This window comes from Amblyomma mixtum, chromosome 2 (assembly GCF_055824585.1).
Source record: "Amblyomma mixtum isolate Tamu chromosome 2, ASM5582458v1, whole genome shotgun sequence".
NCBI lineage: Eukaryota > Metazoa > Arthropoda > Arachnida > Ixodida > Ixodidae > Amblyomma > Amblyomma mixtum.
In genome coordinates, this window is record NC_143013.1 from 184,830,505 (window position 1) to 184,851,146 (window position 20,642).

Consider the following 20,642-nt stretch of genomic DNA (forward strand, 5'->3'; position numbering starts at 1 on the left):
AGCGCGGATATGACTAAGCCGCCACAACGGACTGGCCACGGCAGAAAATAAAAACCTTATATGCGAAACACACACATTGTCTATCTTTACCGCTCAAATTGTTGTCAAACATATTGCTGTTTAGAGCACAGTGTAGCGATTTTGGTGTCATATGCTTTTGAAACAACCTGCGGTAAGCTTTAATGCGCACGCACAACGGCCTAAATCGTGTTTTGACCAAAGAAGAAGTTTGTCTCCGTCCACACCCAGTCGCCACCGATTTCGGCGCACTTACTTTCCCCGTTGCCTCTGTAAAAAGGTGTAAAATCACATCGCGATATTTAGTTCACACTGTTGGGCGTACCATCGGATTCGTCATTCCATTATGTGTTCTCATGTCGCATCGAGGCTGGACTCTTCTTCCGTGCACGCGCTAGCAGAAAGAAGAAGAAGCATCAAGACTGCCGCCGGCATGATGACCTGGGACAGTGCTCCTAACTTGGTGATACCGGAGGTGCTGACTGAGTCCGGCCCCCTCCTGAACAACGTCCACCGTCCCGAGGACACTAGGGCTGCCGTGGAGAAGGCCGTCTACGCCATCCTAGGCCACGGAGCCTTCCAGCGGCGAATATTGGCGTGCAGCCTCCTCTCCATGGTGGTGCTTCTGTGCCACTCGCTCGCCTACCGCGCCATCGCCAGCCCCGTCGACCACTGGTGCGCCCGGCCCCCGAACCTTCAGCGGGTCGTGAATGTCCAGACGTGGAAGAACGTGGCTATACCCGTCGAGCAGGACGGCAGCCTCAGCCGCTGCGACGTCTACGACCCGCCCATGCCGGTAAAGCAAAGCAAATATATCCTGTGCAGTTCTGTTTTCCACATGACCTGATGAAAAGACTAGTAAAGGTAGAGCATCAGCTTCGACAGATAGCTTACAGCAAGGTACTGAGAATATCTGTCCTGTGAAATACGGTTCTGTGGTCACTCTTACGACAAATGATGAGTATTCTGTTCGAATATATGTCCTGTGAATTCGGTTCTGTGGTCACTCTCAGTACAAATGACTATTCTGTTCGGCTCAATAGCTTGCCATGGCTCGAAGTGCATCACTGTTTTTGGGGATGAAGGGTGATGGGAGGGGAAGTGATTTTCATCATGTGGAAGAGAGCATTTGAAAATTTCTCACGAATGCAACATCACTGAAGCATAATACTTACAACGCTCAAGACTAGCCAGGATATAAACACCTCTTGTACACATTATTACTTATGATTACTGTCGGCCTCACTAGACGCCTAATTTAACAAAGGAGTGGTGTAAAAAAAAATGAAATCCAAGCCCCGACAGAACAAAATCAGAGAGCATGATCAAAGCAAGAATACAGCAATAGCAATAACAAAAAGCTTGTGCGAAAGCACGAATGGAGAAGCGAGAAATTCCAAAGTGCACAAATTCCCAATTCTCTCGTTACCAGCTGTGAGTTTAAAAAAAAAAAAAAAAACGTTCAAGATCTCACATATTTTTGCAGCTGCAGCTCAGTCCGGAAGTCCATTCCTTAGACTCATACAAGAAGTAAAGAAGGAGCTTTGGAAACCATCTAATCGTGTCCTTTAAGGCTGTATTTTGGCATAGTGGTACAGACGTGTACTGTATGATAGACAGGACTAACATATGTTTCTTTCTTTATCTTTACTTCATTCCTAGTTATCTGACAAAACTTCAGTCTGTTTTTTTTCGTCGGGTTTCTAATAGATCAATATAGCAACATTTTAGCATCTGAGTTACAGAATTGGTTTTCCCATGACAAGAACAAAGACACCACGCTGAGGTTATCTGAATTTGTTCGAGATTATCTCGCAAGAATACTTGTTGATGGCTCCAAACGGAAAATGTATACGCCAATAACGGCGAGTAAATGTGTTGAATGCAATGAGCTTCAAGTATTTTGGTGCGTACTTCATTTTTTTCTGAAATAGCACCTTCCGATACGCTTTGGAGCAGAGCTCCTCTACTTGGGCGCGCCAGCACAGACCATGACGAATGCTCACTCCCGAGTACTTAGATACGTACAATCGACAGAAGTTTTCCTTAATTTATTTTGTTGTCCAGGAGAGATTTGCATTTTATGCATGTGCTCGCGTGCATTTGTTCACTGATGCTGAAGCACGTCCAGTCTTTCGCTGCGCTAGCGGTACTCTCTGTGGCGCAAAATGTTGGGAGGATGGCTTGGACTTGGGACTGTCGCCATTTTCCTAGGCCTGTCTGCGGCTGGCAATCCTTTGTCCCACTGACGTCGTCATAAAACTCATAGGAGATCGCGCCCCTCGACAGCCAGCACCACGACTTCTTTGCGCAACGTTGTTTCCTGCGAAGCTTGCTCAATAACTCACATAATAGGAAAATTGGAAAGAACAGTTAAGCTCCGCCTTAAGGGCGTTACGCAATGGCATTAAAGGATTAATACCCAAATCTACACGATCGGACATTCTCTATTTTTGCTCTCATAGATCCCTGGGAGTCCTCGCACCACTCCTGGTGCAGTGGTTAAGCGATGCGCCCACTGCCCTGATACAGGTGGGGCTTGTGCAAACCAGGTTGCTCTTTCCGAGCAACATCTCGTGACCAGTCATCAATTTAACTCCCACTTGCCATGGTGGTCAGTTGGCTTGCAATACGGTGCGCTGTGGTGACGCCACAAGGTCACGTGACCTAGGCAGCCCACCTTGGTTGCTTCTCCTGAGAATTTTCGGCCACAACGTCCACGACGACGAAGAAACTGGATTTTCTGAGGAACGTGAGCCTTAACGCTGTCGCGTTAAAAGTGTCACAGCAGTATCAGGAACAGCTTTAAAAACGAGCCATTCACTTGTCGCGGAGGAGTGATATGTGGCGTTAGAAATGTGGGCGGAGTTTAACTCAGACCTTTGTAGTATCCAACTAAAGAGTTTGGGAACTACACTGAAATATGTATTGCAGTTACTGTACTCTCTATAACATTTAAATATAGCATGCCATCCGACGACGTTGCTTTTTTACTTTGTCTACTTGGTAAGTGTTGATTTAAGTATTCAATTTCTTTGATTCGTAACTTTTCGTCCAATACCAGTGATAGCTTCAAGTTCGCTTTGACCCTAAAATTCACTTTTGACCCATGGATAGAACAAAGCGCCGTGCGGTCTTGCCTCCTTCCGTCCCCTCCTGCTCCGTGAACAAACAGCAGGCAGCAGTGATCCGCGTTTGCCGTAATTCATGGTGCGAGACGTAAGCAAGTGAGAAGTCGTTCTGTTTTAATTCACTTGTAGGGAAATCATTTTCATCTGGTGACCCTATACTGAGAGTAGTCGGGTTGCCAGCATTCATGGGCGCCCCCGAGGGCAACGTCTAAAGTTGTCTTTGCTCTTTGTTCCTGAAGGCATCGGGCGGCGATGACAAGCGGCGCGTGGTGAGTTGCAGCGAGTGGGAGTACGCGAGCAAGTTCCGCAATCGCAGCATCGTGAGCGAGTGGGACATGGTGTGCCACCAGAGTCGCCGCCTGCAGCTCTCCTCTGCCATGTACATGGCGGGCGCCATGCTGGGCGTGCCCATTGCCGGCCTGCTGTCGGACCGCGCGGGCCGCAAGCCGGTCATCACCGGGTGCGTGACGGCGCTCGTCTTCGCCGCCGTCGGGTGCAGCGTGACACGCAGCTTCGCCGTCTTCATCCTCGCCAGGATGGTCGTGTCGGCCATGAGCAGCGCGACGCAGGTATCCCAAGATGTTTTCCCATTCCCTTCGTAACTGGCGTAGCAGCAATTAAAAGGCACAACATAGTGCGTTCTCAAAAGCAAAGGCTATTGTTACTTCAACTCTGAACATCAGAAAGCAAACAGTTGTAAGAAGTAACAAAATAAAAGAGTGACGATTCATCGTCCAACTTAGGAATAAATGCACTGGCGAAAGCGAGCTAGTGCGTTTAAGTATTGCTTTTTTCGAAGCGCCTTTACTGTGTGTGCATGGGTCCGATGTAACACGTAGTGAGGGCTCATTTCGAAGCTTAGTGTTACTGTTTGTTGCAGTGTGCAATATGTGGGCCATTCAATTACTTGTTCAACGATTTGTAGCGCTCATTGATTATCTGCAAAAATAAATGCAATCTGCACGACGGGCCTCAATGCGTCCTTTCTCAGAATCATGTGTATACAATACCGCGCCCTTGCGGTTACTCCAGTGCGGTCAGGGAATTGAGGCAGTACAAGCTCTACAGTGAAACAAAGTGAGCTTTGTGCCCCAACCTATACTAACATTTGAGTCACTGGTGATGACAAGTGGCAAGGCTGGACGATAGAAGGCCGTTGTCGACCTCTTTCATTCACACGGTGTACTAACGCCGGCCCCACACGTTTGCACTAAGCTAATGTTCATTTCTGAGTAAGCGAACATGCTTGTTCCTTCGACACGAGCAGGTGGTTTTATTTTTTTTTATTTGATTGCGCTCTTTCATCCTGATTTTATTGTTATCACAGCGCGGCGGCCGGTGTTCCGTCTCCATACGCTGTGCCAGTGCTGTGACTTATCTGCTCCGTGTAAACATTCTGTAAAAGTCTCCTTCTCCCGCGCAGTTCGCGAGGAAACAATGTATGCGTCCTAACAGAGGGCTATAGCTTTTGTTAGACTTCGACCTGCCGAAGAGAGCCACGTGACGCAAGCTAATTGACAAGTAGTGTTGTTTTTAACCCGGTCTTGAACCCGCAAAACAACAAAGCAACTTGTCCTGCTGAATCTGAGACACGCTGACTTCGTCGTCACTAAATGAAGGCTTCTTATGCCCTGAATTTATATTCGTAATCTCCTAGACCTGCTTCCGTCGATCAATATTCTTTGAGCCTACCACATAGTTACATAGCGCAGACGAAATCAACAACCTCGAAGCTATGAACAGCGTGAAACGAAGACTAAATACAAGACAGGAGTGAGCTGAGGTTAAATTCGTCTCCTTTTCTGTTTTCCTGACCTTACCTACTGAAATTTACAGTGACCCCATCTGTCTTCCTCCTGTATTTCATATATGTTTTCACAGCGCAGTGTCGCTCAAAAATTATCCATACGTACCAGACCTTAAGCCGTCCTACGTTTTGTTTTGTTTTGTTTGAAACATTAAAGTGTTCTGTGCGAACGGACCGTCTCTTACCCACATTCTCCGCCTGTCGTATTTATCCTCGGTAGGCCGCCGCACTTACTACGGATGGACAGCAGGGGGAAGGTGAAAACCACGGGAACAGAGGAACAAGTTATCCGCCCGTGTACAGCACCGAGTGTCGTTCGCAGGTGCTGAGCTTCATCCTGTTGTACGAGGTGACGATCCCGGAGATGCGCTCCGTCTACGCTCTGCTGGCCACCGCGACGGGCATCATGCTGATGCCGGTGGTGCTCGAGCTGGTGGCCGCCGCCGAACTCAGCTGGCCGGCCACTCAGCTGCTCCTGCTCGTGCCCACGGTGTCTCTCGTCTACTCGCACTATCTGCTCGAGGTGAGACCGCGGCACCTCGCAGGACAGTGCAAGCGCGCGGTAGTAAACGCGGATGCCCTTGTTATTTGATAGTTCAGGATGAGCAGAGACAAACCCAGCTCTCCTGAACATTACAGTCACTATGACATCACAAACTAGCGCCATCTGTCAACGGCCAGTAGCGAACACCGCGTAAGTCGATGGGGGTATTCTCACTTGTAATTGCGCCAAAGCTAAGAACTGCGATGAAGTGCGGCGCGAGCATATTAGTATTAATGGTTTACTTTTCCTTTATACTGCAGAATCTGACCAGTAAAACTTTTCCTGCGCTCGCATCGGTTAGTTTTGGTGCTTTTAGGGAGTCACTCTTATGCAGGAAACATTCAAACTTTCTGCGGTAATTTTGGATCCTCAGCGCCATGCAGCACGTGGTGTGGCAGCCGCGCAAACTAAAAGCGTTTGTCCATATTTTTTGAGCCTAAATACCGCGGATGGTCCAGAACAAAATGCGAAAAATGCGAAACAGAAAAGTGCGAAATCTCCAGCAAGTAATTATCGAGACAGTGCACGAGAGCCTAGTGTCTCTTCTGTTGACTTCTCATTTGGTTGTTTAACTGTTGGCTGTCACTTACAGGTAAACACTAACTTGCAGCGAGTTGCGGCACATTGAGACACATTGACCCATTAGGGCCGAAACTTCACAAAACTGCAAAAATTAAAAATATTTTTTGATATAAAATGTTTATTTCATTTCATCATTCAGAATCATTCTTTTATTGATGGATATATTTGACTGAACACTAACTTTTGAGCAGTCTTATAAAGTAGGCTACTACGGAAATTCGCTGTCTGTTAGGTGTCGTAAACCTTCAAACATTTGACATCGACCTGAATATCGCACTTATCATCAGCCACGGTGGATTCCTTATGGCAGTGTGCGAAATGTATTTGTTTTCCTTCCGTTACGTGTTCGACGTCCGAATAACTATGTCGTCTAGAAATTAATTGCACCTGTATGTTGCCTTTTACTGCTTTGGTACAAGTTCGCTTTATTGCGCAAAAATTGGGATCTCTACGGCACCGTTGTAGCGAATTCGTGGCGATGAATCTGAGTTCCTCACTCTAAATATCGCCATAAAATACTGTACCTGTAAATGTTTCCGTTCGAGTTTCTTAGCCGAACAACTCTGCTGTTCTTACCGGACTCCGCGTCTCGGAATATGCCCGCAAGGTGACGACAGCCATAGCATGTGCCTTTTGTTTTGGATCAGTATTGAAAGCGACACGTCCGTGGCGCATTTGCGTCACGTATGCATGTCTGTTCTTGTTATCTAAAAGGCGCGCGGCGCTTTTGCTTTGTCTCAAGTTGTCCGCGCCAAATGCGTTTGTCGATTAGGCGCGTTACGTTTTAGGCTTTTAGACTAGGGCAGCTGCTAGGCGTATCCAGCACGTATTGTTTAGTTGCTATAAGGATACGAGTACCGAAAGCTCAGAATGGTCAAACATTGTAATGTTTACGGCTCCTGGAGGTTTCACACGTCGTTTAATTTCCCATAATGCGTGGCACCTGCCGGGTGGTTGAGTGTTTATGGCGTTCCACTGCGAAACCGAAGGACACGGGAACAAATCCTAGCCCCAGTGACCACATTTCGATGAAGCGAAACGTAAACACGACCGTATGCTGCGCTATATCAGTGGACACTAATACTCCAGGAGGGTAGAAATCATTCCTGAGCCCCACCTTCGGCGTTTGTCCTAGCCCACGCCTACGCCTAGCTTAGGGATGTCAAGCCTCGCATACAATGCCATGTCATAGTATACGTCACGTTTTATTGTTGTGTTTTGTCTTCCCAAAAGTAGTGACAGCGTAAATGAAATTAAATTTGCGAGGCTTACAATTATTCGTTCCTCGTTTTTGGCGAAAATGATGCGCATTCCAGATGCGGCCAGCCATTACTCTAAAGCTCTGTCGCACGTACAGAGGGCAAAACACTCACCTAGAAAGACCGAGCTATGTGTTCCGCAGCTCCCAAAGCCGCTGCGAGCAGGCAGGCAAAAAAAATGACGATGAAATTCTATGAGCTTAAATGAACATGCCCATTCTATCCAGACCATTCTTAAGAAACATTTCATTGCTAGATATCGCGCGTTCAGGCCCAAACACGCCCAGAATATATTCTCGACAAGTGTTTTCCCCTCTGAACGTACTAGGTCATCTGCTGTTAAGGGTGAACACGCGACAGTGTGGCCGCGCTTCTTGGAGCGTCACTGTGTGCGACACGGCCGCGCATCCAACTAAAGTTGCACAGACAGAGTTTCCCCGATGTGTTACTTCGCGTTGCCTGCCCCTTTGCTTCGAAGTACGGACTTGTCGCACGCATGGACGCTCTGAAGAGAGCGACCATGAGCTCGCGTGTTCACCCGAGCAGTACGTGCTGCAAGATCGCCGTGCACAGGGCAGTTTCGGGTGATTACATTGCGCAATTCTAGTGGAGGCGTCTAGAGACAAAGGCATCGTAGGTTCAACGAGAACAGATTTTACCGATGACAAAGCTTGATAAAAAAAAGGGAACATACCTGGGCGGGACACGCATGCAAAGAATTACTACTTACTGGTTTAATGGGGTAGAAGACAGCAATTCCACCCATAGAAAGCCCAGCACAGGAATCAAGAAATTTGTGGAAGAGTGTGGCCGCATCTGGACGAGTGTAATTAAAGGTGAACGGGACAGGCGGCCTTTGCCGATTAATGCTCGTAACCGGGCCTTAAAGATATGGTGATGATGATGGCGGCATGTGTAGTAGTGTTAAAGTTTTGGTCTCCTATTCTCGAACTACGCACGGCACCAACGCTAACAAACTCCGCAGGAGTCCCCTTCCTGGCTCCTGGCCACGTGGAAGCTGAAGCGTGCTGAAGAGGTGCTCCTCGTGGCTGCTCGGCGCAACGGCCTCGTGGTCGAGAAGGCAGTGCGCTTCTTCAGGAAGCTGAAGGCCGAGATGAGGCGGCACGCGCACGCCTTTCTCGTGGAAGCCAGCGCCGCTGCCGGCGCCGCCCTGGCGGCCAAAAAGGCCTCAGTGCCCAAGAGCCTGGCCGCGGAATTTCTCTCCGGCTGGCGGGCTATGTCCGTGTTCCTCGCGTGGTTCACCGTCATGTTCTGCTACTACGGCCTCATGCTGGCGGACGAGGAGCGAGAGGGCGCCCGAGTCCGGCTGAGCGGAGCAGACATCGTCTACGTGCTCGCGCTGGTACCCGTCGTCACGTGCACATACGTAGGCACGTCTGAACAATTCCCGCTCGGCTTCCTCCGTACCAGCCACTGGCACCTTCGTATACCTTAAGCACGGAGGAAAGCCGCTTTTTTTATGAGCATTGTCTTTTATGCTGGCCGTTGAAGTCCCGGAGTGCTAAGACCTACTGCAACTGCTTTCGTAGGGTGGTGGCGCTACATAGCGGACGTGGTGTATGCTTATGCCAGCACGTCCTATCGTCTCGACGCTGTCCTCAGAATTTGTAAAGAACATTGCGTTTTTCTTGGGCTTCTTTTTCTTTTCATGGATAAGCATAGAATATAAAAAAGGCCCTCTTCATGTAGAACCTCAATATATCTTATCAGTCAGGATGGCGGTTCCTAGTAGTTATAGACGGTGACTGCTATGGTGCTGGATAAATTGCTTCTTCATCGATAAAAAGCGACGAAAGAAATTTGAGGCTATCTTAACTTCTCTTTTCAATCGGTTCAATTTCGTTAGCTTTCACCAGTTGAGTTACAGAATAAGCTACAATGAATATTTAGAACAGTCAAGCGAATTTGATTTTCTTATTGTAGAAGACGAGGACTCAGGACTAAAAGATGTAAAAATCAGCTTGAAAAAGCCATGTGGTCGTCCATGTAAGGTGGCTCGAAAAGACCCCACCGTATACTACGGCAGAGAATAATTTCAACTTTTTCTGTTCTTATGAGTACCCTCATAACATAATTCCTTCCCTTTGGCGTGTGCGCACCCCTTTTCTTTTGTGCGTGTTTATTTTTGAGTGTTTTTCTTTGACCTAAACATCCAAGTCCGTTCTTGGACGTTCTTTTAAATCGTTCTTTTAAATTTGCTCCTTCTTTTAGATCTAATTCGGCACCTGTGGTTTCGAAAGTCATGGCATCGTCCGCAAAATAATTAAACTTTACGTCCTGTGTACAGTCTTCCATATCATTAATATAAATCAGGGATAAGAGGAATACACATTCCAGTAGCACGCCGCTCTTATGAACTGATTTCAAAAAAAGAGATTTGGTGTTATTTATTTCGACATATTGTCTGCAGTTACTGAGGTATGATTTTAAGCAGCGCATGGGGTGTTCAACGAACGCCATATCCGCGTAATTTTGAAAGAAGGATAGTACATCTGGCAGTTAAAACGTTTGAAAATTCGACGTACGTGCACAGCACAATATGTTTCTTCCCGAATACTTAAATCATGATTCCTTTCTTTTTTTTTCAAACTATATTTTACTGCATTCGGCTGCATTGCTTATCGTGGTCAATATTACTTTTAATATGTGGATCCCATGCAACATATGCCCATTAGAACACCCTGTTGATGATTGGTAGGTAAGCTTATATGTTGTAACCCTGCTCGTTATTCCTTTCATAAGTTTTTGCCTGCGGAAGCAATCTTTACGCAAACGAATTAAAAATGTTGTAAATATGAAGATTCAAGCTTAAATTCTTAGTGTCGTGCTTATACAGTTGCAGTCAACGACTTTTGTGGAACCTAACTGGGCCTAACTCTTAAGTACTAATATACGCCTTCCTTATGAAGTTATACAACAGCCCCTCTGCAACCTAGCAAGCTGGATTACTACAGAACTAGCCATACTTTCAGCACACAGTTCCGGCCGTGTTATCTTGACCGTTTCAACTGCGCAAGGCAATTAATTGCTTAGATGCAGCCACTGGCTGGAATCTGCATTTCTATGCGAACTCAAGTGCGACAATATTGCCAGAAAGTTGGCAGACGTGTGTGAGCAGCCCTTTACAGCCATCCACAGTTGCAGTACAATGTACTTAGCTTAGTTGCACAGCAAAGTTCAGGATATCACTCAGCCTCAAAATCGGGAAAAATAACAAGACAATTAAACACCTTAATTTCTGTTTCCCACTAAAATAAAGAGACAGCAATTAAAAGTGAGTAGGTTAGTCAGCCAGGAGACCACTTCTATTCAAAACCTTTCATTTCGGGAAAGCGACAAAAAGAGGCGAAAAGGAAGAAGCGCGCTGAGATTGACACGAGAATCAGGCGACACCGTAAGATTCGCACAAGCACGATTTTCTGAAAACAGAAAAGTGTTGTAGCTCTGAGCCCGGAATATTTCGTATAGACGCTGTACACCGCGGGAGCACCGGCGCTGTAATATTTGGTCATGTGACCTAGCCGCCATAGCCAGCCTTCATATTTCGACGGCTGCCGGAACGCTGGCACTCTGCTCCAATGAGCCGCCCAGCACTCGCTTTGAAAGAATAACTGTCTAATGGCGCAAAAACTTGGTGCCAATGCGAGTTGTGTGTGTTGGTGTTGCAAAATATTTCTTTCACCCATCTGATTTACTGGCCTCCTTCTGGCTGTCAGCATCGGCTCGAATGCGTTGACAAATCGTCCAGCAGTCTGCACGATTTTAGTTTCCACCAGTTCAGCACCGAATGTTTTTTTTGTGTGTGTGTGTGTGTGTGGACCACACAGTTTGCAGTACAGCTGCGCAGATTACTAGCGCAGTATTGCCGGATAGCTTGCTTTCTTGTCGGTTGTATTTCCGAAAGGAAGGGGACGTATGTAGACCGACTTATTAAGAGTGTCAACACTACAAGACTACAGTATTTACAACACCAACACTACAAGATTTACAACTGAGATTTTGAGTGCGTGTCATCGCCAGACTATTGCCCAGATACTATTACCTTCCGCTAGCGTTCCGGCTTCGAGAGGAAGACGATATGCGCGTTACTCAAAGGCTCTTTGAAGCTCCGAGAAACGTTCCGCTTGGTAGACTGCGGCAAAAGCAAGAATGACGGCTGCACCGTAATTCGGGATACTCAGATGTAAACAACTGGAATAAGCAAAAATGTACAAAATCCGATCATGAGAGAGTTCACCATTAACCAGTGCATTTGCGCAGTTCAAAAAACATCGTATTAGATCAGTTCCATCGAAGTAAGTAAGGTAACACCGTCCTCCGTACGATGACTTCATAGTAATAACAGCAACAGTCTTCTTAATACACTGTGACCGTAACACGGCGACAGTACAACGGCACCATATGTTACTAATGTGGACATCACCAGCTCGTTCTCGCATTCATGAACCTACTGCCGCTGCTGAAATGTGCTGCTGCATGGGGCTTATGTGTATTTTCGTTTTTTTTTATTGCAACAACTCATATAAGTGCTGTCCTCAGAGAAAACAGCATGAACTGGCCAGACAGCTTTAGGAAATCGGCGGTCTATGCAACATAGCGACACACATGAAAACAGTTCCGTTAATTTTGTCGCCAGTCGATCACAGTGTTAGCCCTACTTCCCTGCGCATTGCCTAAATAAATGCGCTTGTAATCCGCACCAAAGCAGTAGTGTTAAAAACTCACTTGACATTCATACCTTCGTCGTACATTCGTTGTAGGAGGTTCCTGGAAGTATACTTCGAATTTAGACTCCTTTCTAGTTGTACAATTTTATTCTTTACTTTGTTACCTCTCGTGCTCAATGTGCGTTTTTGTTTCTCATAACAATACCGATCAATAAAACTCAATGGAAAGCCATTATTCCTCTCTTTTCCGAGCAGGCATGCAGTTATTAGGGCAGCGGCGCACCTTCACTGTCCTCCTGGCCCTGCTCTTCGAGTCTACGGCCATGCTCATGGTGGTGCCACAGGACACCGACTGGGCGCCCACCTTCCTGTTCAAGGTGGCAGCGCGCGCAGTCACGGCAGCGGCCACCAGTGCAAACTACGTCTACACTGCCGAGACATTCCCCATCTCCGTGCGGAGCACGGGCCTCACGGTGTCGTACGCATCGGGACGACTGGGAGCCATCTTCGCCACGACGCTCATGTCGCTACAGGTGCGGATGTACAGTACACCCGTGCACAGGCAGAGTGTGGCTCCAGGTTGAGCCACTCTGTTCTCAGCGGCGTATAAACGGGGACTTCTAACTACAGTTGATGCAGGAACACATTTAAAGAGAGAAAAGAACTGGAACTGGCAAACACAGTAACAGCAGAAGTAGCAGGGGACGGGAGGGAGTTAAGTGACCTGATAAGATTGGGAAGTCTGCGATGACTAGGTGTCCGCAGCTGTGGGAGCTCAAAGTTATAGGAGACCATTGGGACAGCCCAATCTTCTAATATTGTCACAGCTGGACTCATGACGGCGGTGATGAGACGCCAGTAAAGGCTAGCTAGGAGGGGTGCCCTTCGACGGCTACTAGTCACGCAATTAGGTTGAAGAAACGAGGTGGTTCGGGGATAACCCAAACCAGATGCGCGGAGATAACATTCACACTGGACGCTAGGCCTGAAGAGAATTTTTCTTTTCTTTTTGCTTGCGACATTAGTCGCCACCCGCCTCGCCCTTTAGAAAAAAAGATTGATATGCGGCTCCAACTCTAATAGTGATACAGCTCAGAGCTCTTTCGGCATCCCAGGTACGAAATTCCGAGCTTGAACGTATCGTGGGGTCACTGCGCGCAGATTTGCAGATGGAGGCATCTATTGGGCGTGGCAATCAAAAACTCTCGCCTTTCGTCTTTATTAGTTTCAAAAACGCAGATATGTGTTGCTTGTATCCATTTTTTTATTTCCCCTGTCCGAGTCTCGCATGTATGCGTTTTTTTAGAGGATCTATTTCACTGATTTTCTTGCCAGACGCCACCCTGGTTATAAACCACACCGGAGTTCGTAATGTGTGCACAGTTTAATTTTTTTCCTTCACGTGTCGCGATCAGACCACCGAACTACAACGCATGGGCTGTATAGAAAGATGCAAAGCTAGTATAACAAAAAAAAAATCTCATTCAGCTAAACTTCATCTGAGTTGGTTCGTTATGTCCGCAAGCTTCATTTCGGTATGAACACGTCGTCGCTGCAGAGCAGTTTCCAGGCTGCAAAGCCTCGGGTTTTCCATTTGTAGATGTCAATTTCAGTCATGTAGCAAGGCCTGGCGTCACCGAATGCTGCCGCGTAATCCGCCTTGCCAGTGACAGTTATCGGCATGAGGTCGGGGAGCACGCTCTTCTGCACACGTCCCCTGCACGGTCCCGTGACTAAGGGAGGCTTTAGAGTAGAGGCTCTCGCGGCTTGGAAGGAGAGTCTCGAATTACCGTATCATTAAAAATGACCGGAGGTTTTTCGTTTTTCATTTCTGGCGCCGTCGATGTCGACTGTTAACTGTTGAACATTACCGACTGTTAGACCGTTAAACATTACCCTAGTTTTCTTAAAATTATATTTTAGATCCATCGTTTGCCTGTCTAAGCCTGTAATCATGCTCTACAATTCGCACTCTAAGTTAGCAAGGCGATATCATCGGTGAACTTAGATTACTAAGGTATTCTCTACTCTTATCCCAGCCATTCATAATCCAGTTTCTGAGTACTTTCAATAAACACGAATTGAAGAGTAATGGACAGATCATATCTCCCTGCCGAACAGCCATCCTTATTGGAATTTTATCACTTATCATGTGAAGAACTATGATGGCTGTGTAGCTGGAATGGACACCTCCCAGCAGCTTTATATATACCTCTTCTACGCCCTGGTTCTGAAATGCCTGCATTGCTGCCGAGGCTTCGACTCTGTCAAATGTTATCTCGGGGTCCATGACGACGGTAGTGTATAGGATTTGGTTATATCTTGCGCGCTTCTCTTTCGTCTGATAGGTGGTGTGAATGTAGTCTATTGACCAGCAGCCAAGGCCAAAACCAGCCTGGCCATTGGTTGAGTGAAATGTAAGGTTTTTTTAAATCTATTAGCGATTTACTTCACTAGTGCCTCGCAAGCAACGCACAGCAAGCTGATCGGTCTGTAGTTTTTCAAAAACTTGGAATCCTCTCTCTTACAGGTTAGTATGATGTTAGCATTCCTAAAAACCTTCCAGAACGCCGGACGTCGACAGTAATTGTGTACAAACAATGATAATTAAGTATGAGCTTTGTTCAGTACACTCAGGCACTACGGCACCTCTGCAGCTCGAATGGGTCGTGTGAGTGGGGACCGAAGTCTGAGTCCCGATCCGAAGGCTCGAAACTTCAAATACGTAGTAGGCACCCTGCTAAAGGGCTCAAATGAGAACGCTGTGACCTGAACACTTGTGTTCAAGACTGTCCATGCGCGTCATCGCTGACCGATGTGGCGTAGCCTGCCGCCGTTGCTCGCTTAAAATTGCCGCAGTGAGCGACTGGCGCCAGTTAAATATGTGTCCTTCAGTGCACTACCATCCTAGTAATGCCCCTATCGAAAGTAAATTGTAATGAAGGGGGTGATTACTCAATAATCAACATGGTGAGCATTACATTTATAGGGGAAAGCTACACAGCTTTCACAAAATCTGCACACCTGAACAGACATCCATTTTAGGCCGGATCTCGAAGCCGCGACCGCCACCTGTCGGGGCTGATTGCTTTATTGATCGAGCTAAACAGGGAGGCAAGCAAATGGTAGAGCGATGATGAATTGATGAACGACTCCAAGCTTAAAAGTTGCTTGTAATTGGGTTTGGGGCCGTGCTCAGGTTAAATGCCAACGAGTAATTACTCCTTTAAATGGCCTCCTTAAAATATGGAATCCTCCTCCTCCTCCTGCTCGTCCACCCCTTCCGAGTTGCGGCTGTCTTGTTTGTTGTTGTTGTTTTTTTACAGCAATTCCACTGTTTGTGGTAGTCCTGCCACGCTCCAGTTTTGCCGCCTCTCAACCTACCGACAGCGGCGAAAACAAATGATTTTGCGGACCTCGAGTTGCATAGCAGGTTAAACCCTGGATGAAATCGAAAAACTGATAGCAATTTTTTTTCTGCAGCAGTTTTCCGCTGTCGACAAGAAACATTTCCCTAAAGGCAGTCAGCCTAGCACTAATTTGTATCCCTTCATAGCCTCGTCTCAAAAACAAAACAATGATTTTCTCCTGAATAAGGTTTGTATGCATCTAGACAAACCCTCAGTCAATGACACAGAATAGCTTTCGAACCACCTGCACTTCCAGAACAGTAGTGCACGTTTACCAAGAGTCCTAAGGCTCAATTCAGTCGTGGCTGATGTTAGTGCGGGGTGTGTAACTTTTGACCTTTTACGTATACACTGATCTGACTGCACTTACGTCAAAAAAAACTGAGCAGACAATATTTTTTTTTTTGCAACTAGCATGGTTTTATGCGCACTACATTGGATTCAGTAGAAAGAAAGTTTTAGTCTTTAGCACAAGACGATAATTATAACTTTTTCTGGTGCATTACGATTTTAGTCGATTATGTATCATAAAAGCCAGCACGACAACAACAACATCATCTTTGTTTCCCTCGTATTGCCCTGCTTTACTTTGGACGTGAAGAAAGCACCCACTGAGCCATAGCGGTGGGCCTTGCTGGTGTGCAGGTTTCGTACACGAGGCCCTTCATGAACGTGGCCATGATGTTGCTAGCCTTGGTCACCGTGATGGCCGTGCAGATGGCTCCAGAGGGGCCCCCAAAAAAGCGCGATCCGGGTTCCGGTGGCGGTGCCGCAGCTGCGGGCACCAACCCCAGGGGCCGCTCGTTTGGCTGGGACATCCGCGGGCGCGGCAGCCGGGACGCCTCGCCTCATCACACGTCGACCCTGAGGTCCAGCTTCAGCCGTGGCAGGGCCAGCAGTGGAGGATCACTCATGCACGGCATGCCTTACGATCTGCACGCATGGAAGGTCACAGCCGAGACCGTCGAACCATGACGCGCACCTGCGGCTGTTGATGCAGTGCGGATGGACGCACCGCCGATACTTCGAATGGTGTTTTTCAAATTCGATGTCTACTTCCTCTCCTTTGTGAACCATACTTGATGTTGTTGCGTGCATGATGACTCGTTGTGTTGCGCGTCTAGCTACGTACCGGTGACCCGGTTAGAGGACTCATAGCTTTTGCCTCGGTGCCACGGCAAACAGTGTAATTGGCGAGACTTCAATAAATAATAACAAATAACGCCACCGCTAGTTCAACCTGAACTGAGATGAACTAGAGCAAGGAATCTGAGGACCTCGTTATTAGCAAGTAAAAATATGAGACGCAGTTTTATGCAGCTACACGATTCCGCCCAATGCCACAACTTCGGTGGACACCGTAGACCAAATCGGAAACAGCACCAATTAAACAAAGCGCTCTAGGCCGCACCGCTTCAATAGCAGTAGTTGTACACTTAGCTTTCGTGATTTTCTCCCAGTTAAGTACGCGCTTTTCTACCGACAAAAGCCTGTTGCGCGAACTTCCCCAACTGCTACATTTTCGTGCGCGCTCAACGCTAATGAACGCTATTACTGCTACGCTCTTTCTCGGCCTTAGACCGCAAAGGCCTCATCTCATAATACTTGTTTTTCGAAGCAAGGAATGTCCGCAACTTGGACGACAACTCTCGACAAAGTGTCAGTCTTATCACTGGTGAAACGGAGGGTGCGTGATCGATCACTAACTCCCACTCGCAAATCATTATACCCATATATGCTGAATGCCGCGTCCATTCTACGCATCATTGTAAATCGCTTTTGCATATGCGGACATGTGCCACTGCAGCGGCTCCTGTCGTGCATGCGTCCTCTTTGCCTGGCGGCAAAAAAAGTGCTAACCAACAAAATACAAGTTTTGTCGCGCACTTAAAACCTGCGCAGTTACTTCGTCGTTTCTATTTATTGCTTGTTTTTCTGCTCTTACTCCTACGTTAGTTAATTCACTATTTCTATATTTTTATTCTTTTAATTTGCTATTAAGTCATAACTAAACAAAATCAGTATTAAGTGCAGTAGCGTTTTGGCCTCAGAAAAGAGAAACAAACAAAAAATAAAAGTAAAAAAAATTGCATGCACCCTTTGTTTCTTTATTTCTGTGCTTTCATTGTCTCCTTTATTTATTTTTTCCCTTCCTCCTTTCTTCCCTGCTTCCTGTCTTTATTCCTTTCCTTTAGTTCTTTCTCTCTCTTTCCTTTCTTTTCGTCTTAATTTTTTATTTTTATCTTGCTTTTTACTTCGTTTTTTTTGTCCTAGTAGCAGTATTTCATTGTTGTAACTTGAAATTTTTTTTGAGGACAAGAAATGACGCAGTATCTGTTCCACATCTCGGTGGACACCTGAACCTAGCCGTAAGGGAGGGGAGGAAGATAGGAGTAAAAGAAGAGAGAAATCGGTGCCGTAGTGGAGGTCTCCGGAGTAATTTCGACCACCTGTGGATCTTTAACATGCACTGACATCGCACAGCACACTGGCGCCTTTTGCGTGTAGCCTCCATCGAAACTCGGCCGCGGCGGACGGGTTGAAACCCGAGTATTCCGGCTCGGTAGACGAGCGCCTTAACCACTGAGACACCACGGTCTGCGTTTTTCATTCTTACGTGGGGAAAACTAAACCAGTCAGGCTCACAAGTGCACGATCCTGACGTGAATGATCAGAGAGCTGAATGCAAAGCACGAAATAACAGTAACACTCAGAGCCTTATTTTGGCCCGTACATACTGGTGCGATTTTGACAGCTTATCAGTATTTGTAGCGAAAGCTATCGGGACCGGACAGCTAGACTGGTGGCGCCACCCCTCGGCGCTTCCCTCGTTGCCGGAATGGGCGGCGCCAGACGGCGCATTGGAGTGCGCAATCTGTCGTTGGTTTCTGTGGAGTTGGCTTCGGTTCTCTCTGAGCAGCGAAACTCTCAAAACTGTGCAAAAAAAAAAATCGCGATCGCACCACACAGATGTGAAACTCAGGGAAACACTTCGGAAACGAGCGAAGGAGCTACATGCATTGTTAATGCGAAGGCATTTCTTGTCTCATGAGTGGCGTGTGTAGGACTTGTCTTCAGAGCGTCTCCGCAGAACTGTCAATCATCCATTTACGGAGGATTTAATTAAATAGTTGATTTAATAAATATCTGTTTAACATGCATGAATAATTAGGTCACTAACATGATGAATTAAAAGGCTAAATAATTAACCTGGCTTAGTAATTAAATAGTTTCAATATTCATTTAAGTAACAAATTCATCGGTAATTTAATCAAACCTGTGAACTCGTTAATTAATTACTTAAATAAACAATTACATTTCATTACATTCAATCAATTTGCCATAATAGTTAATGAACTGGTTAATTCAACTATTGGCCTAAATAATTAGCCGTATCAATGAAGTACTTCTTACATTAATCTGCAATTTAATCGGACTGCTGATTTAATTAACTAACAAATTATCATTTTGGTGCGCTTACTAGATGCTCTAGCAACTGGACCAACGTATTCGGATGCGGTAAAACCAAATTTGGAGCGAAAACACGACTTAGAAACGGCAAATGCTAAGTGTAACGAACACGCAGCAACGTAATCGGCAGCAATAAGAGGAATGCTTTTGCATTACTACACCTGAGCTTACTTGAGTGCACCCTTGGAATTTTTGTTCAAGGAACAGCAAGAGAAGGTCGGCGTCGTGCTTCTCTCCTCCAATTCAGAAATAAGGCACTGCATTTTCAAGTGAATCAATTGTTTACTGTCAAGCGGTGTTTATTCCAGAAACGCATTCCGGTGGCTGCTGTGAACACCCTCGTAACACCGTGAAACTCGCCTCAATTCTGCCGTAAGTAATGATCGAGGTTACATACCCTCGTCCCGTGAGCACAGCCTTTTTCCTTTTGGGTAAATCTTCTTATAAGGCGCCTCCCAATTTCGACTGGCGCTCGTGCACGACGCCGTTTCTTCTTTGCAATCGGCCGTCCACACCGGCTTTCCAGGAGCGTTTGGCTGCAACTATGTTCCTTGATGCGTCCAACTACGTGCAGGCAACAATACGGCATGTAAAATACGTTTAGTTTATTACAATGGTTACCCGAAGGAATTAAGGTGCACTTATTTCCAGGTCAACATTGTAGTTTGGCGCATTCAGCTTTGTCTGTGGTATGCTCTTACCAATATGTACTACGTGACCATACCATGACACTCGCGCATGTCGTACACATGGCTTCCCTCGTAAAGGCTCTTCTCTTTTGTAGCAAAAAGCTACACTACGCGGGTCAGAGCCGAGTTTCGGGTATGCGGGAGTTGTGCGCCAGTTGTGCGCTTGTGCGAGAACCAAGTGACGTCACGAGAGGCGCAGATGCGTCGCCTCCTCGCCGCAGCCGTCGCCGACTTCGCCGCCTGACCCACAGATGCGCCGCGAACTACTGTGCATGTGCGTCGCCTCCTCGCCACGGCCGCCGCCGCCGTCTGTCCTCAGCCGGTCCGCGTATTTACGACAGATGCGCCGCGTGCTACTGCGCATGCGCTAGGAGGGTGCGCCGCGTGTATATAATGCGCTTGACGTTTGACGGAGAATTGGCGGGCGCGTTCGACATGGAAGCCAAGGAGAGTGCGGCTGGCAGTCATGGGCAGTATCGAAGATACATGTATCTTCGATACTATCTTTCGATACATTTTGTGTATCGGTATTAGGTATCGCGTGCTGAAAACTAGAGTATCGGAGTATCGGTATCGAAAATACATTTTTAGTGTATCGTGTATTTTACGATACTCGATACAAAAAAAAACCGTAAAAGCGCTCGCTCAGGCGGTAGTACAAGACGGGCGGCAGCACCTTCGCTGCTTTTTAGCTAACTCCCAAGCTACCACTTTTGGATCAGCGTTTCTCGGAGTTAGAAATGGATTCACCCGCAGGTTTAACCATCTTTGGAAGATGAAACCGAGTGCAGAAGAGGCAACAGTTGCTGCTGTTCTACACCCCTATTTCAAGTTGCGGTGGTTGCCAGCAGAAATGGAAGACTTCCGCCGTCATGCTCAGAAACTTACAGAAGAAGCTGTTGTCCACTATGTCAGCACAACACAAGCCGCGCATTCTTCCGCACGCGAGGCAGTGGGATCATCGGCGCCAGCAGCATCAAATGCGTCAGCTGACGCATTCTTTTCATTTGAAGAGACAAGCGGTATAACCAGCCGTGGCTCTC

The 20,642-nt window shown here is 46.9% G+C and overlaps 1 protein-coding gene across 1 annotated transcript; it reads left to right on the forward strand.

The window, feature by feature from the left end:
• The first annotated feature begins 451 nt into the window (after nucleotides 1-451).
• LOC149361806 (solute carrier family 22 member 7-like) lies at nucleotides 452-16,414 on the forward strand. The gene is made up of 6 exons (XM_089569592.1): nucleotides 452-814; nucleotides 3,389-3,718; nucleotides 5,279-5,479; nucleotides 8,327-8,732; nucleotides 12,285-12,562; nucleotides 16,085-16,414. The coding sequence occupies exons 1-6, from the start codon at nucleotides 452-454 to the stop codon at nucleotides 16,412-16,414; spliced, it is 1,908 nt and encodes a 635-aa protein (XP_089425718.1).
• The last annotated feature ends 4,228 nt before the right edge of the window (nucleotides 16,415-20,642 follow it).

Excerpts from the sequence above, each read along its gene's own strand:
- LOC149361806 (XM_089569592.1), top strand. The coding sequence starts at position 452 with ATGATGACCTGGGACAGTGCTCCTAACTTGGTGATACCGGAGGTGCTG. Across the intron at positions 815-3,388 it reads TCTACGACCCGCCCATGCCG|GCATCGGGCGGCGATGACAA; the intron begins GTAAAGCAAAGC and ends TTGTTCCTGAAG. Across the intron at positions 5,480-8,326 it reads ACTCGCACTATCTGCTCGAG|GAGTCCCCTTCCTGGCTCCT; the intron begins GTGAGACCGCGG and ends CAAACTCCGCAG.